Genomic DNA, 18,950 nt, shown 5'->3' with positions numbered 1-18,950 from the left:
TTCAATAGAATCGATGGAATCAATACACCCCTGATTACACGCAAACACAGTTCACTTTCATAGCAGCCAAATACAAACAGCATGATCACTTTTCTCATTGTAATTCGTTCTCGCATCTACGCTCTCGCCTCCTCTCTCACTTCAGTTCACAACACATCAGCTGTCTGTGACCAGGCGAAAAAACCTTTCCAAGCCAAACCTTCATATGATAACCGCTAACGGCTACACACAGCCTACATCGTTGTCACCATATTATCTAACGTCATAGTCATCATAGATGATAGAACTAACGTATTAGTAAACCCACTACAATCATGCAGTACAGTCAGCAAGCACTTTAGCAGTTACATCGGTGGGCCCCGGTGGCAATAAAATAGTAAAACCAAAAGCTTACATTGACTTGGAAGAGTTCCAGTGTTGAATAGCCATAGCCAACTAGCTAACATAGCATCTCTCTCTGTTTGAGCCTGGTGTTCGAGTAGGCTAAACTAGCTAAGTAAGTGAAAAAATAACTATGAAATACAACTAGCACTCTCCCTCTCTTTCTTGTCCTTCATCTTTGAAGAAATGTTTGTTAATTAAAAATGAACTATTGCCTTTCTCTCTGTTTTAGTCAACTACTCACCACATTGTATGTACTGCAGTGCTATCTAGCTGTAGCTTATGCTTTCAGTACTAGATTCATTCTCTGATCCTTTGATTGGGTGGAAAAAATGTTAGTTCATGCTGCAAGAGCTATGATAGGTAGGAGGAAGTTGTCATAATTAATGTGTAAGTCTATGGGGGTGAGAACCATGAGCTTCCTAGGTTTTATATTGTCAATATAAGTCAATGTACCCAGAGGACGGAAACTAGCTGTCCTCCGGCTACACCATGGCGCTACCCTACAGAGTGCTGTTGAGGCTACTGTAGACCTTAATTGCAAAACAGTGTTTTAATAAATTATTTGGTGACGTGAATATATTTATTATAGTTGTTGTTATTATTATAAAAATATATATTTATTTTGTGATATGCTGTTGGTAGTACACAGTCTTGTCCCATCGCTGCAACTCCCGTAACGGACTTGGGAGAGCCGTGCGTACTCCAAAGCACGACTCCGCCAAGCCGCACTGCTCCTTGGCACAATGCTCGCTTAACTCAGAAGCCAGCCGCACCAGTGTGTCGGAGGAAATACCGTACACCTGGCGACCGTGTCAGCGTTCATTGCGCCCAGCCCGCCACAGGAGTCACTAGCGCGTGATGGGACAAGGACAACCCAGCCGGCCAAACCCTCCCCTAACCCGGATGAAGCTTGGCCAATAATTGTGTGCCGCCTCATGGGTCTCCCGGTTGCGGTCGGCTGCAAATGTTTATTATAGTTTTATCAAGAAGTATAGCTTTTTCAATGTTTCACCTTTTTTTTATGATAAAAAAATATATATATGAACTTCACTGAGGATGACGGTCCTCCCCTTCCTCTGAGGAGCCTCCAGAGACATTGCCTAAGCTACATTTATATTCACTGTTGACAGTCAGATCTACTATAGTAAACAACACATTTGCCCAATCCTGGGTCCTCTGACTCAGTGTTGTTTCTCACTGACCTACTTATGGGAGTCATGTTTACATGTTGTGCTCACGAATACACTCCTGTCTGTCACTCTCAAGATAGGGTGTTTACTCACACACACACACACACAGCTTATTTATTTCTTATTTCTTATTTCTTACTTATTTCTCTCAAGTGTAGGTAACAGGTAAATACATTGCTCTTTATTCTGACTCAGCACACGCACAAACGGTGTGTGTGTGTGTGTGTGTGTGTGTGTGTTTCCATGTTCATGGGTCGATTACATATCATATTGAGATGCAAGGGAAAGCTGTCCTTCCTTCTGTTTCCATAGAGGTGTTTGGATGTTAGTGGGCTTTCAGTGCACTGCACAGGGGATAGCTGGAGGCAAGGGGAGCATGGCACACACAAACACAGACACACACGCACACATAAACTGGTATACATCCTCTGTACCAGGTTGTTTTTCCTATACGTCATTGTACACACACACCCTCTGGTCATCTCCAGGGACATTAAACACAAGTGCAGTTTCACTGTTTATTTGGGTCTGATTTCCTCCACGTTAATACTTCATGTCACAGGAGAAGGTCTGTGTGGGTCAGAGTGATATCAACAGCTCGACCTACCTAGATAACTGGGCTCTCTACTGAACAGTGGTTGTTGTTGGGATACTGTTTTGTGGTACACACACAGTATCTTCTATACATTGTTCTTACTGTCAGTCCTCATAGTCTAGCTTCCAGGGAAGTCTATAAACAAGTCAACCCTTGGTCCAATGAAGTGGGTAGTCCTCTGGTTCTCTGAAGCAGTGGTTCCCAACTGGTGTGCCTTGATGAACTCACAGGTGTGCCACAACATTTTTCCTAATCTTGATATAAAAATGACAACAAACTCACCACATGTGACCTGTGGAATGCACATTACATTTTTACTTGGGAGCACTAGTGCTGGTCAGATAACACATTAAATGGCACATGGTTACATCTGTATCATTGTATCATTGTATCTGTATCAAGTCCAGTGCACTCAGGCAGTTTTTACATCTGTATCATTTGAGGGCCAATGAAAAGTAATTTGTATCATTATACTTAATCTGTGTAATCCATTAGCACAGACAAGTCTGATTAGGCTTAGCCAGAGTCATTTATTTCTTAATTCTAGGGCTAGGCGTCCCGCTAGAGGGGCAACTTCTGGTGAAACTGGAGGGCGCACAATTCAAGTAAATAATCATAAAAATTATGGATATTAAACATTTGGGTGTGTATATATATATCTAAGTGTATTATCTGGTGAAAGCTTAAGTTCTTGTTAATCTAACTGCACTGTCCGATTTACAGTAGCTGTTACAGCGAAAGCATGCCATGCGATTGTTTGAGGACGGCGCCCCACATCAAAATATTTTTCCACAGGTTTCATAAATTCACAAATAGCAATTAAATATTCACTTACTTTTTGAAAATCTTCCTCTGATTTGTCATCCAAAGGGTCCCAGTTATAACAACATGTAGTGTCGTTTTGTTAGATAAAATCCTTCTTTATATCCCAAAAAGTCTGTTTAGTTGGCGCCATCGATTTGAGTATCTACCCCTAAACTAATCTACCACTAAACTTTGTTTCAACAAGTCAAAATACGTTTCTTTTTACTCCTCAGATACCCTAAAATGTAATCAAACTATAATATTTCTTACGGAAAGAAGTATGTTCAATAGGAAACCGATTTTAGCATGTGCGTCCTGTCTTCATGGCGCGCGCAAACATGAATTTCCAAGACTGTGTCCCTGTACTAAAACTGATATTTCTTATTCATTTTGTAAGTTACATGCCTGAAACCTTGAACATAGACTGCTGACACCCTGTGGAAGCCATAGGAATTGCATTCTGGGAGATCATTTCCAGTATGCCCTTATACTTGTCATTGTAAGAGCATGGTCTCTCTCAGAAGAAAAAAATTCCGGTTGGTTTTTCTTTGGAAACAACAGGCAATTTACTTTGGGCACGTCATTCAGGCGGAAATTGAGAAAAAAGGGGCCTAGCCCTAAGAAGTTAATAAATGGCTCTGGGCATAGCTATACCACATCCTCTGCCATAGAAACAAACAGAGCATGGCTTTGTGTCCATGGTTGCACCTTTACAATACAAAACCTAGGAGGCTTGTGGTTCTCACCACCTTCCATAATTATGACAACTTCCAGAGAACATCCTCCAACCTATCAGAGCTCTTGCAGCATGAACTGACATGTTGTCCACTCAATCAAAGGATCAGAGAATGAATCTAGTACTGAAAGAATAAGCTACAGCTAGCTAGCACTGCAGTGCATATAATGTGGTGGGTAGTTGACTCAAAGAGAAAGACAATAGATGAACAGTTTTGAACAAATTAATTTATTCTAAAATAAAGGAGAAGCAAGAGAAAGAGCTAGCTATATATTGTGGTAATTTCACATTCTCTTACCTAGCTAGTGAATTCAGCTGGGTAGTTTAGCCTACCCATCACCCGGCTCAAACGGAGAGGGATGCTAGATAGCTGTCTATGGCTATGGCTATTCAACACTGGAACTCTTCCATGTCAAGGTAAGCTTTTGGTTTTATAAATGTATTGCCATAGGGCCTGCCGATGTAACTGCTGAAGTGCTTGCTGACTGTACACTGTACTGCATGATTGTAGTGGGTTTACTAATGCGTTAGTTCTATTAGCTATGTTGACTATGACGTTAGATAATATCGTGACAATGATGTAGGCTGTGTAGAGGTTATCATATGAAGGTTTGGCTTGGAAAGGTTTTTTCGCCTGGTCAAAGACAGCTGATGTGTTGTGCACTGAAGTCCACAAGCAAAGGGAAAAGTTGAGAGAGGAGGAGAGCGCGTAGATGCGAGAACAAATTACAACAAGAAAAGTGATCATGCTGTTTGTATTTGGCTGCTATGAAAGTGAACTGTGTTTGCGTGTCGATTCTATTGAAAAACTTTTTAAATGGAAGCAAACAGAACAAAATGGGGATTAACATACCTGAATTTGTCCATTTGTCCACTAATTTGCAACTGGGGTACTAATGATTACACCCTAGATCAGCTAAATGCAAGCAAGAGTGTGCAAGGCGGTATTGAATGTGTCAATGTCTGTCACTTTGATTACAAAAATGTATCTCGACCTGTGTACCTACGTTATAAACCTTCATTCATAGGCTAGGTTGTAGCAACCTCATGATGGGTATATGGAACATTTGAGAATCATGTATTAGCCGAAACAGATCAATGTTACATTGAGCTGGGTGAATGGAATATGAATGACAGTCATCCAATATGCTGTAATAGAAATAAGGCCATGCCAATAAAAACTATGAAAATATTTCAAATAAACCCTATTTAATCTATTTTAAAAATTCTGTCAGAAAAAACACTTGACAAAAATATAAATGCAACATGCAACAATTTCCAAGAATTTACTGAGTTACAGTTATAATACAATTCATTTTTCTGGTTGAAAGTACTACCAAATTCTCTAAAACGGCATAGGCGGTTTATGGTAGAGAAATTAACATTAAATTATTTGGCAACAGCTCTGGTGGACATTCCAGCATGCCAATTGCACGCTCCCTCTTGAGACATCTGTGTCATTGTGTTGTGTGACAAAACTGCACATTTTAGAGTGGCCTTTTATTGTCCCCAGCACAAGGTGCACCTGTGTAATGATCATGCTGTTTAATCAGCTTGATATGCCACACCTGTCAGGTGTATGGATTATCTTGGCAAAGGAGAAATGCTCACTAACAGGGATGTAAACAAATATGTGCACAAAATTTAGCAAAATAAGCTTTTTGTGCATATGGCAAATTTCTAGGATCTTTTATTTTAGCTCATAAAACATGGGACCAACACTTTACATATTACATTCATATTTGTGACTGACCGGCTCAAATCGGTCTTATGTAGCAAAATTTTTAATTGGTAAAAAGTAGAGACTCAGAGCTACAAAATGGGATATCATACAGTGCATTTTTGAGGAACAATGGGAAAGTAATTCTGCTTTGAAAGTAGATCCACTTGTAAACTCACTTTTGAGAAAAGGGACTTTGATTGTTTTGGTACCTACTGCAGAGCTTTCCTTTGTCTACACCCCTTCAGCATTGTTCACACCCTCTTAAGCCAGCCCACCCATCTCTTTTAAGGATTCACATGTCAGGTCATGTGCTAAACAGTGAGTAGTGTAGTAAAGATTAAAACTAAAAGTTTTAGTAGCCTACAATAAGGAAAAATTCCAGGTAAACAGAAAGTGTCCAGATGAAAATATTTGATAAATATTAGATGACACTCAGACACACTTGTCTAAATTGATGGGTCATGTGAAAGAAATGCTATAACCCCCAGCCACATCCAGTGGTGGAAAAAGTACTACATTGTCATACTTGAGTCATTTTCTATTAAGATATCTTTACATTTACTCAAGTAAAAGTAAAATTCCCCCAGTAAAATGCTACTTGAGGTAAAGTCTAAAAGTATTTGGTTTTAAAAAATACTTAAGAATCAAAAGTAAAAGTAAAAAGTTCCTTATATTAAATCAGACAGCCCAATTATTTGTAATATTTTTTTATTGACGGATAGCCAGGGACACACTCAAACACATAATTTACAAACAAAGCATTTGTGTTTAGTGAGTCTGCCAGATCAAATGCAGTAGGGATGACCAGGGATGTTCTCTTAGAAAGTGTGTGAATTGGACAATTTTCCTGTCAAAATGTAATGAGTACTTTTGGGTGTCAGGGAAAATGTATGGAATAAAAAGTACATTATTTTCTTTCGGGAATATAGTGAAGTAAAAGTATCCAAAAATAAAAATAGTAAAGTAATGAACAGATGCCCCCCCCCCCCCCCCCCACAAAACACTAAAATAGAGAGCTCTTTACACCACTGCCAAAATGCCACACAACACAAAAATAAAAATAATCTATATACTGTTACACACACACTTTTCACATAGTATTCCTTATATAAGTTAAGGCCATGCAACATGAGTTAACCTGAGTGAGGTGCACATGTACAGTATATGAACAGATGGATGCACCATATACACTGCTCAAAAAAATAAAGGGAACACTCCAAGTCAAACACACTTCTGTGAAATCAAACTGTCCACTTAGGAAGCAACACTGATTGACAATAAATGTCACATGCTGTTGTGCAAATGGAATAGACAAAAGGTGGAAATTATAGGCAATTAGCAAGACACCCCCAATAAAGGAGTGGTTCTGCAGGTGGTGACCACCACTTCTCAGTTCCTATGCTTCCTGGCTGATGTTTTGGTCACTTTTGAATGCTGGCGGTGCTTTCACTCTAGTGGTAGCATGAGACGGAGTCTACAACCCACACAAGTGGCTCAGGTAGTGCAGCTCATCCAGGATGGCACATCAATGCGAGCTGTTGCAAGAAGGTTTGCTGTGTCTGTCAGCGTAGTGTCCAGAGCATGGAGGCGCTACAGGAGACAGGCCAGTACATCAGGAGACATGGAGGGAGCCGTAGGAGGGCAACAACCCAGCAGCAGGACCGCTACCTCCGCCTTTGTGCAAGGAGGAGCAGGTGGAGCACTGCCAGAGCCCTGCAAAATGACCTCCAGCAGGCCACAAATGTGCATGTGTCTCCTCACACGGTCAGAAACAGACTCCATGAGGGTGGTATGAGGGCCCGACAGGTGGGGGTTGTGCTTACAGCCCAACACCGTGCAGGACGTTTTGCATTTGCCAGAGAACACCAAGATGCAAATTCGCCACTGGCGCCCTGTGCTCTTCACAGAGCTGTCACAGCACATGTGACAGTCTGGAGACGCCGTGGAGAACATTCTGCTGCCTGCACATCCTCCAGCATGACCGGTTTGGCGGGGGTCAGTCATGGTGTGGGGTGGCATTTCTTTGGGGGGCCGCACAGCCCTCCATGTGCTCGCCAGAGGTAGCCTGACTGCCATTAGGTACCGAGATGAGATCCTCAGACCCCTTGTGAGACCATATGCTGGTGCGGTTGGCCCTGGGTTCCTCCTAATGCAAGACAATGCTAGACCTCATGTGGCTGGAGTGTGTCAGCAGTTCCTGCAAGAGGAAGGCATTGATGCTATGGACTGGCCTGCCCGTTCCCCAGACCTGAATCCAATTGAGTACATCTGGGACATCATGTCTCGCTCCATCCACCAACGCCACGTTGCACCACAGACTGTCCAGGAGTTGGCGGATGCTTTAGTCCAGGTCTTGGAGGAGATCCCTCAGGAGACCATCCGCCACCTCATCAGGAGCATGCCCAGGCGTTGTAGGGAGGTCATACAGGCACGTGGAGGCCACACACACTACTGAGCCTCATTTTGACTTGTTTTAAGGACATTACATCCAAAGTTGGATCAGCCTGTAGTGTGGTTTTCCACTTTAATTTTGAGTGTGACTCCAAATCCAGACCTCCATGGGTTGATAAATTTGATTTCCATTGATCATTTTTGTGTGATTTTGTTGTCAGCACATTCAACTATGTAAAGAAAAAAGTATATAATAAGTATATTTCATTCATTCAGATCTAGGATGTGTTATTTTAGTGTTCCCTTTATTTTTTTGAGCAGTGTATTTATGTGGTGGGCATTTGATACGGTCACATGATATTGTTGTGGTATGTCACAAAATCATGTTATGGCCACAAATATTAATTTTATATATCAATATTTTGCTAAGTCTTGCTAAGTGGATGGGTCTCTACAGAAGGTGTAAATGGTACAGCCAAATGGTTACTTGCATAGTAGCAATATCAGAAATAGATAGTGTCAATATAAATAAAATATACATTATGTACACAAACAATATCAATAACAATAGGGATAGACGAGGTAGTTACAGTTGAAGTCAGAAGTTTACATACAATTAGGTTGGAGTCATTAAAATTAATTTTAAACCACTCCACAAATGTCTTGTTAACAAACTATAGTTTTGGAAAGTCGGTCATTTGAGTCAATTGGAGGTGTACCTGGGGATGTATTTCAAGGCCTACCTTGAAACTCAGTGACTCTTTGCTTGACATCATGGGAAAATCAAAAGAAATCAGCCAAGACCTCAGAAAAAAAATTGTAGACCTCCACAAGTCTGGTTCATCCTTGGAGCAATTTCCAAACGCCTGAAGATACCACGTTCATCTGTACAAACAATAGTCCGCAAGTATAAACACCATTGGACCATGCAGCCATCATACCGCTCAGGAAGGAGGCACGTTCTGTCTCCTAGAGATGAACGTACCTTGTTGTGAAAAGTGCAAATCAATCCCAGAACAACAGCAAAGGACCTTGTGAAGATGCTGGAGGAAGCAACAGTTACAAAGTATCTATATCCACAGTAAAAAGAGTCCTATATCGACATAACCTGAAAGGCAGCTCAGCAAGGAAGAAGCCACTGCTCCAAAACTGCCATAAAAAACCCAGACTACGGTTTGCACATGGGGACAAAGATCGTACTTTTTGGAGAAATGTCCTCTGGTCTGATGAAACAAAAATAGAACTGGCCATAATGACCATTGTTATGTTTGGAGGAAAAATGGGGAGGCTTGCAAACCGAAGAACACCATCCCAACCGTGAAGCATGGGGGTGGCAGCATCATGTTGTGGGGGTGCTTTGCTGCAGGAGGAACAGATGCACTTCACAAAATAGATGGCATCATGAGGAATTAAAATTCAGATAGTGCTGATGACCGGTCCGTCTGAACCACGCATGAACAAGGGAATCTATTTTTGGAGAGCCGATTTAAAAAAAAAAAAAAAAAAAAAAAGTAAGACATTACAACCTTGCACAACGTCAATTCACCTCCCAAGTTTAGATGAATAACCTCATACAATGCAATGAAAATGATATTCACCTGAAGTCCTGATACTGCTTGATCTGTGGCAGCGGCCTGAAGTACGGAGTCAGGTGTTGTTGCCAGCCATAGCTTTCCACCAGCACTGTACCATCCTCCAGTCCAACCAGCTGTGGTATGTGAGATCAATAAAAGTAGTGCCAATCATGTTGGAGGTCAGGAAGACATGTCTGGAGCCGGTGATCAAGGCACCTCCTTGCCATCCCCAGACTCTATGTAGGGTCTGTGGTAAACTATTCCTCCAACATCATGTAGCACCCAACTGGGTGATGCCAGATAAGCGCCGCTAGGGCGCCAAAGGATCACTGCACTACTGGAAAAGTCTTGGAGTAACCACTTTGGAGATCCGCACAATTTCAACAAGATTTTACAATCTCCAAGCCAATTCTTCTGTTTTTCAAATTAAAACAATGGCTAAGTAGCTAGTTAGCTGGCCTCTCAGTTATCTTAGCACACCAACTGACTAGCCAGTCTTAAAACTGTGGATCGATTATATTTATAATCAATACTAAATAAGCTAACAAAATAAATGAATAAAAAAATACGTAAAAATAATACTTAAAAACAATACACATTTACAGGAGCTCTCTGCCTAGGCAGCTACTATGGCGCCATGGCAACTATCAAACTCATAGATCCATCAAGGTGTTCCACGGTTCAAAAAAAGCTTGGGTACCACTGCTCTAGAGTCAGAACACTTTCCTGAATCCTGACATCTCTCTAACCTCCCTGCTGTCTGCTTTCTATTGAACTTCTGTTTATCTGAGTTAGCCTCATTGAGAAAAAAAATCTGTTTTTCACTACCATCGTAGAACCTTAGCGGTACTTTCTCATGGATCTTCGCAGGATGTTTTAGTTTCCGATGAGACACCCAAGAAAAAAAAACATACCACCAATATTCCCTCTAATCTTTTTTGGCATTGAGCAAATTTCAGGTCCCGCTTTGTTACAATTTTAACATTTGCCAAGTAGAATACTGTGGCTGTTTGATCATAATGTAGGCCTACCAGAGTGGCCTACCATCAAAAACAGTGGAGAAAATGCACCCCATAACATTTTAACATGGAAATAGCTATTCTATCATTCAGCCTACAGTAGCAGCCAATGTGAATCCTGACTCGCTTTTCAAAGATGTCTAGAAATTAAAGTTTTTTTTCTCTTGTAGAAAGCAATCACTCCCATATTGGTGACTGCAAATTATCTGTAACTGGGCTAATACATCTTTAACTAGCAAAGGATATGAACAAAATGTGCACAGGTGGCTACATGCAAATGTTGCTTTGATCTCTAAACAAGTGTATCTACTCACGGCCACAGCTGTAAACACAGTCCAGTTCAAAGTAAAAGGCACAGATCCATATATGGAAATGCAATTTGCATATAGGCTTACTACAGCTCTGATTGGTTATGCCGAACCGATCTACGGGCAGTCATACACAATAGAATCCTACTCCGATGCGTTAAGCCTTTTGTTTCGGTATGTTGCATTGAAAGTGGCTAATATTGCATTGATTTGATCACAATGTCCACGGTTAAGGGAAATGTTGATAGTGTTAACTAACATGGAAAACTCGAAAGTTGAGTGAAGTTCAATCTCATGCTTCTCTCCATGGGCTGATATTTCCTCTGCGCACACGCGCAGCTTAGTGGGGACATTGCCTACCATTTATGCTAAGAATCAGGTGACTTAGATTGACTGACAGACATTAACAAACCAATACTCAGTGTTGTAGACAAGTAATCCTAGCCCAGGAGTCTGAGAATTTAGTATCAGGCTGAAATACAAACAAAATGTTGCTCATTTTCGCAAATGTTTCACTCTCAAAATGGAATGGTGAACAAAATTCAGTGTGGATTCCCGGGTAGCTAGTCGAATAGGGGACAAGCAGGAATTACTAACAAAGGTGTCATGCCATAGGGGGCATGTTTAAAAAATGTGTCCTGTTAAAAAAAAAAAAAAAAGGATATACATTTTTGGGTTTCTCTGTAATACCACAAGCCACCTAGCAATTTTATGAAGATGACTTTAGCTTGCCCACATAGGTTCCCAATCTCCCAACCTCATAACTAGCTACCAATAAGCCATTTCAGGTCATCAATGATGTTAGTGGCTAGCTTGTCTAACTATCTTAGCTAGCATGCCTGCTGGCAAGGTTGGTAGACATGGTAGATGCAAGCCATTGTTTAATGTACTGAATAAGACTCACATTCCTTTCAATCTTTCACCCAGAGTTTAGCAGAGTTGTAGAGCAGCATATTTAGTTTCATTTTTTTTTTAAAGAACCACCAGTCAGGAGGATACAAACAGCTCAAGAGGTATGCTTAGATATGCAGAAAAATCAACATTTTTGACATGGAATTAAGCATAATGATTATGGCTCTAGCGTGCAGGGAAAGGGTGTTTACATTTTACTTTTTCAATTTAAGGACACGGACCTAGCCCCGCCGAATCATCCTCACGTACTTTGTGCCCCCACAGATTTTTAGGGTGCATGACGCCCTGATTACTAACCCTCCTTTCCCAGCTTTGTTGTCTGCCTTCCACCTCAGCCCTCTCTCTATCTGGCCCAGTCCAGCCTTCGTCTGCAATCAGATTAGCTTCAGGCTTTCTGCCTGGTTGGTTGACTGGCTGGCAGGCTGGAGAGACTGGGAAACCTTCACTACACAGGTGTTAATCCTTTCCCAAACCCCCTCAACACACTGACACAAGCACTCTGACACAGACATGAAGAGGAAAATTCAGATGCACACATAGACACACACACACACACACACACACACACACTTTTACACAGACATGTACAGGAACATTCAGATACAGACCCATAAACTAGTACACGTTCTCTGAACTGGGTAGTATTTCAACACATTATTACATTGCACACACACACACAACACACAATGCATGCTCATGAACTCTGAACCTGGTCATTTGCAAGGTATGTATTTTAGAGCACACAACATTTTAGGCCCACACACACACAGACACACACACACAAACACGTCCTCTCCAATAAATAACTGTCAGCATCAGGTGATGTGTAGAGTTCAGTGTCATGGAATCCGAACCCTCTCGTTCTCTCCCAAAGGTGTCAGGGAATTTCGACACAGACTCTGAATTTCACAGTTGTTCCCTAAGTGGACTAGGTCAGCACGTACCCACTCTTCTACCCTTTCCACATTTTGGAACTTCCTTCAGCCCTGGTCCTAGCTTCCATTTTTAGGGAATTCTGTTGAGGATACTGATGTTTTGTGCCCCTATTTGACTATTTTCACACTATTGTGCTGATCCGAGTTCGCACTATTGTGCTGACTCTGTTTTTGCTTCACATTATACTTTCCAGCATGGTTCCAGTAACTATGGTGGATGTGTGCAAGCCAGCGAAGTACAGCTTGGCTCGGCTTAGTATTGTGAAAAGAGTATTTTAGGTTCCTTTGCGAGAAGAGTTCAGTTTCTGGTGGTGCTGACCATTCCCATAACAAATCGGGACAGTAATGTAGACACTGGACACCCCTATAAGTGTTAGAATATAAATGCCAGACAAACTATTTTTGTGCACTTTTTTGTGCAGGAGTCAGTTTGTAGATTCTAATTAGAATCCCGGGCCATGAGGATGAGTATCTAGAGAAACACAAACGTATACACAATGAAGAGAGCTGAGTGCTTGCAAAGCTGTCAACAAGAGTACAGATGGACTATCCAAATAAAGTGTTACCTGTTTGTTTTATACTTAGTGTGTGAATATTGAAGCCTTCAAGGTGTTTGTGTGTGTGGCTTGCTATAATTCTTGATTCGCAGTGGCTGTTGATTCACTCAAAATGTGTTAAATATCTAGTAAGGTGTGTCACTCAACTGTCCATAGTGTCAATTTATTTTATTTATTTTTATTTAACCTTTATTTAACCAGGTAGGCAAATTGAGAACACGTTCTCATTTACAATTGCGACCTGGCCAAGATAAAGCAAAGCAGTTCGGCAAATACAACAACACATAGTTACACATGGAGTAAAACAAACATATAGTCAATAATACAGTGAAAAAAATAAGTCTATATACAATGTGAGCAAGTGAGGTGAGATAAGGGAGGTGAAGGCAAACAAATATATGTATAAATAAATAAAAATATAAAAAAGGCCATGGTGGCGAAGTAAATACAACACAGCAAGTAAAATAAAAAATAAAAACACTGGAATGGTTGGTTTGCAGTGGAAGAAAGCGCAAAGTAGAGACAGAAATAATGGGGTGCAAAGGAGCAAAATAAATAAATAAATACAGTAGGTAAAGAGGTAGTTGTTTGGGCTAAATTATAGATGGGCTATGTACAGGTGCAGTAATCTATGAGCTGCTCTGACAGCTGGTGCTTAAAGCTAGTGAGGGAGATAAGTGTTTCCAGTTTCAGAGATTTTTGTAGTTCGTTCCAGTCATTGGCAGCAGAGAACTGGAAGGAGAGGCGTCCAAAGGAAGAATTGGTTTTGGGGGTGACTAGAGAGATATACCTGCTGGAGCGCGTGCTACAGGTAGGTGCTGCTATGGTGACCAGCGAGCTGAGATAAGGGGGGACTTTACCTAGCAGGGTCTTGTAGATGACCTGGAACCAGTGGGTTTGGCGACGAGTATGRAGCGAGGGCCAGCCAACGAGAGTGTACAGGTCGCAGTGGTGGGTAGTATATGGGGCTTTGGTGACAAAACGGATGGCACTGTGATAGACTGCATTCAATTTATTGAGTAGGGTTTTGGAGGCTATTTTGTAAATGACATCACCGAAGTCGAGGATTGGTAGGATGGTCAGTTTTACAAGGGTATGTTTGGCAGCATGAGTAAAGGATGCTTTGTTGCGGAATAGGAAGCCAATTCTAGATTTAACTTTGGATTGGAGATGTTTGATGTGAGTCTGGAAGGAGAGTTTACGGTCTAACCAGACACCTAGGTATTTGTAGTTGTCCACATATTCTAAGTCAGAGCCGTCCAGAGTAGTGATGTTGGACAGGCGGGCAGGTGCAGGCAGCGATCGGTTGAAGAGCATGCTCTTATACACATCTAGATGTGTATAAGAGACAGGTCCAGAGTAGTGATGTTGGACAGGCGGGCAGGTGCAGGCAGCGATCGGTTGAAGAGCATGCATTTAGTTTTCCTTGTATTTAAGAGCAATTGGAGGCCACGGAAGGAGAGTTGTATGGCATTGAAGCTCGCCTGGAGGGTTGTTAACACAGTGTCAAAAGAAGGGCCAGAAGTATACAGAATAGTGTCGTCTGCGTAGAGGTGGATCAGAGAATCACCAGCAGCAAGAGCGACATCATTGATGTATACAGAGAAGAGAGTCGGTCCAAGAATTGAACCCTGTGGCACCCCCATAGAGACTGCCAGAGGCCCGGACAACAGACCCTCCGATTTGACACACTGAACTCGATCAGAGAAGTAGTTGGTGAACCAGGCGAGGCAATCATTAGAGAAACCAAGGCTGTCGAGTCTGCCGATGAGGATGTGGTGATTGACAGAGTCAAAAGCCTTGGCCAGGTCAATGAATACGGCTGCACAGTATTGTTTCCTATCGATGGCGGTTAAGATATCRTTTATGACCTTGAGCGTGGCTGAGGTGCACCCATGACCAGCTCTGAAACCAGATTGCATAGCGGAGAAGGTATGGTGGGATTCGAAATGGTCGGTAATCTGTTTGTTGACTTGGCTTTCGAAGACCTTAGAAAGGCAGGGTAGGATAGATATGATATGCTTGTCAATGACAAGCACTCTCTCTCTTCTTTGCTCACACATTATTTTTCTCTCTCATTCTCTCTATATTGCTCTCGCACACACACACACACACACACACACACAGAGAGATATAGCTCTGCCAGGGGAACAAGTGTTGGGAACCCATTGTACAGGCACTTCACCACAAAGTCAGATATCAAAGATCCCCCAGACAGAGCTCTGCTAGGGTGACCAGTGATACTGATAATAACAGCGTGAAATGGCCTGCTTTGAAGACCATTGATATATGGGAGAAGCATCTGTGAGAGAATGTTTTCTGGATCTCTTTCATCATGATGGCTGCCTTTTTTGTGTCAGTGTCTTTTTTGATGATGTTTTGTTAGAATCTCTGTTAGAGATTCAGGGCAACATTGCCATAATGCAAAATAATTGTGCAAAGTGCAAAAATGATGAAGCTATAAAAATGTCACCCTCAGAATTTTAAAGGCCGCTATTTTGTCCCATGGCACAGTCCGAGACAATCACATTCGACATGAAATACAAATAGAGGACAGTTTCCTTGCCTTGTTAACATTATCCTCATGTTGTGTAAACTGCTGTATCGAGGAATGTGTTTATAGGCCCCATGATGGCTCTGTGCTCTACTCTTTTTGCTCTGGGACTGCTTCATCAGTGAAGATTAGAAAGAAGGGAAGGGACACAGCGGTTCAGAGGTGGAGGAGAGTAAAGAGCAGAGGGAAGAGGAGAAGAGTCTGTCTCCCCCGCTGCTCCCCCTCTCTTCATCTGGCTTCCAGCCAGCCCCACAAATTTAGCCAAGATTTTAGGCCTATCTGGGCACAGCCTCAGTTATAGACGCTGACTGATAATTTCTCAACAAGCCTCTGTGGCAGAATGCCAAGGCACTGTCACTAGAGATCGTAACCCCATCGGTGTCTGCGTCCCCCGACGGTCAGTCCGCAGATGTTGCAGAGCGGTTGGGGTCTCCTTTGTCCCCAGAATTGTACCCTTTTCACACTATTGTGCTGTCCCAAACTGTACTGGCTTGGATCTTTTCTTTTCACATTGTCAGCAACTATGGTGGACCGTGGATGTGTAATCAGGGCAGCTCAGTACAGCTTGGTTGGGCTCGGCTCTGTTCAGCTCAGTAGTGTGAAAAGTACTTTGAAGACCTAATACTGATTGCATGTATTCAATGCTTTACCCCCTTTCGTAGCCCACCAGCCCGGCACCCACCTTTGTGATTCATGTTGGTGTCTATTTCTATCTGTTGTGAGTGCCACTGCTGCCACCACATGCTTTTCTGTGCTCCTCAGCAATATCAATGTGTGAATGTTTAATGATGAGTAAACTGTTAATAACAATGTGTCCCTTCTCTGTCTCCCCAGGTAATGTTTAAAGCCAAAGCAAAATATTCTCCGGAGCTCAACAAATACAAGTTAGTGGAATATTTGCTGACTCTGTGTCTGGGTTCGTCTAACTGAGTTTATACTGATTGGGGTGAGGCGAGGGACAATGCAGGGGAGAGGATGTTGGGCAGGAGGGAATCAAATGGCCAATAACCCAAATGAAAGCTTGTGTATGGGAATGGACAGTGTTTTCTTAAAACGATGCCATGAGAGTTGAAATGCCATGGCTGTTTGAAAAGACACACAATATCAAATAAAATCATATTTATTTATATAGCCCTTCTTACATCAGCTGATATCTCAAAGTGCTGTACAGAAACCCACCCTAAAACCCCAAACAGCAAGCAATGCAGGTGTAGAAGCACGGTGGCTAGGAAAAACTCCCTAGAAAGGCCAAAACCTAGGAAGAAACCTAGAGAGGAACCAGGCTGTGAGGGGTGGCCAGTCCACTTCTGGCTGTGGACTGGAGATGGTGGAGATTATAACAGAACATGGCCAAGATGTTCAAATGTTCATAAATGACCAGCATGGTCAAATAATAATAATCACAGTAGTTGTCGAGGGTGCAGCAAGTCAGCACCTCAGGAGTAAATGTCAGTTGGCTTTTCATAGCCGATCATTCAGAGTATCTCTACCGCTCCTGCTGTTCTCTCTAGAGAGTTGAAAACAGCAGGTCTGGGACAGGTAGCACGTCCGGTGAACAGGTCAGGGTTCCATAGCCGCAGGCAGAACAGTTGAAACTGGAGCAGCAGCACGGCCAGGTGGACTGGGGACAGCAAGGAGTCATCATGCCAGGTAGTCCTGAGGCATGGTCCTATGGCTCAGGTTCTCCGAGAGAGAGAAAGAGAATTAGAGAGAGCATACTTAAATTCACACAGGACACAGGACACGAGAGCCATGTTGCCACCAAAGGTTTGAATGATCCCATTCTAGTAAGAACGTACTAGAGTGTCATTTTCATGTTATGTTATTCCCTTAAAGTGATTTGTAATTGGAATAAATGGTAGCAATTCGTTCAGATACTCAAGAGCCCAAAACCAAGTTGGCCAAGCTCTGTACAGTATCAATGATTGACTTTCACTGAATGCCTAGAGTGTGTTATTGTAGATACAGTGGAATGGACTGATGAAGTAACCTTGATGAAGTCTAATAATGCCTCTGAGCTTCGTCTCAGCTGTCTCCACCCTTGGCTGTTTGATGTGGACTGGGGAAGGTGGTGTCTGAATTTCTGGACTAATAAACACTTTGATCACCCAGCCGATTAATGTCTGATGCGAAATGAAAAGCTGCAAACTCAAATCCCCGAATCCACCACACCCTCCTCCCCCCTTTCCATCCCAGTCCTCTACAATCCCCAGCACCACACACGTAGGCACACACACATGCACAAATGCACACGCATATTCACAAACACAACCCATACACACATCCTGCAAGGGGGGGGGGGGGTAAAGGAGAAGAGCAGGTGGAGAAGGCAAAAGGGGGAACTGGGAAGATTGACTGAGCCAATGCAGTAGAATGAAATGGGGTTTTGGGTGTTTTAAGCTTTATTAATTTATTGTTGTGTAGAATTATTGTAATGTTGTGTATTGTAAGCTAGTTCTTGTACCACCTATAATTGTGTTTTTTTTCCGCAGGTTTCCCATGCATCTGGCGTTCATCTCTGCCAGCCTTTTCTTCCTCGTGGTAAACCTGACATGCGCAATGCTGGTGCAGGGGGGCATAGGGGGTGGCATGGGGGGCGAGGCGGGCGAGGCAGAGGTGCGGCAGGTGGTGCTGGCCCGGGTGCTGGTCAACGACAGCCTCTTCGTACTCTGCGCTATCTCGCTGGCCGTGTGCATTTTCAAGATTGCCAAGATGTCCTCGTCCAACGTCTACCTCGAATCCAAGGTACTGGACGGTCCATCAATCAAGCATTAAATCAATCAATTAGCCAATAAGTCACTTAACCAATTAACCAACTAACCAATCAGTTACTTAATCAATCAATTCATTGATTAATCATCTTTATCATCCCTTAGTGCTCTAGAGGTGCACCATACGGCAGGTAGCCTAGTGGGTAAGAGCATTGGGCTAGTAACTGAAAGGTCGCTGTTTCGAATCCTGAGCCGACTAGATGAAAAATCTGTTTGTGCCCTTGTGCAAGGCACTTTACCCTAATTGCTCCTGTAAGGCGCTCTGGACAAGTGTCTGCTAAATGACTAAAATCCCAAAAATGTAATACAATATCTCTCTCTCACCCTCTCCCTACCTACGCTGTAGGGTACGTCAGTGTGCCAAGCTACTGTCATAGGTGCTGCAGTCATCCTGCTCTACACGTCCAGGGCCGGCTATAACCTGGTGGTGGTGGCTCTCTCTCCAGAGAACCGTCCCAGCGCCTTTAACTACAGCTGGTACAACGTCTCTGACCAGG

At 42.6% G+C, this 18,950-nt stretch overlaps 1 protein-coding gene across 1 annotated transcript in view; it reads left to right on the top strand.

Moving 5' to 3' along the window:
- gpr137c (G protein-coupled receptor 137c) overlaps window positions 1-18,950 on the top strand; it is a 59,641-nt gene that overhangs the window by 22,647 nt on the left and 18,044 nt on the right. Inside the window, exons 2-4 of the mRNA XM_023993895.2 lie at window positions 16,517-16,566; window positions 18,175-18,427; window positions 18,800-18,949. Coding sequence (XP_023849663.1) covers window positions 16,517-16,566; window positions 18,175-18,427; window positions 18,800-18,949 — 453 coding nt within the window. The remainder of the gene's footprint in view (window positions 1-16,516; window positions 16,567-18,174; window positions 18,428-18,799; window position 18,950) is intronic.

This window comes from Salvelinus sp. IW2-2015, linkage group LG9 (genome assembly GCF_002910315.2).
Source record: "Salvelinus sp. IW2-2015 linkage group LG9, ASM291031v2, whole genome shotgun sequence".
NCBI classification, from domain to species: Eukaryota; Metazoa; Chordata; class Actinopteri; order Salmoniformes; family Salmonidae; genus Salvelinus; species Salvelinus sp. IW2-2015.
This window is presented reverse-complemented; position numbering and strand designations above follow the sequence as displayed.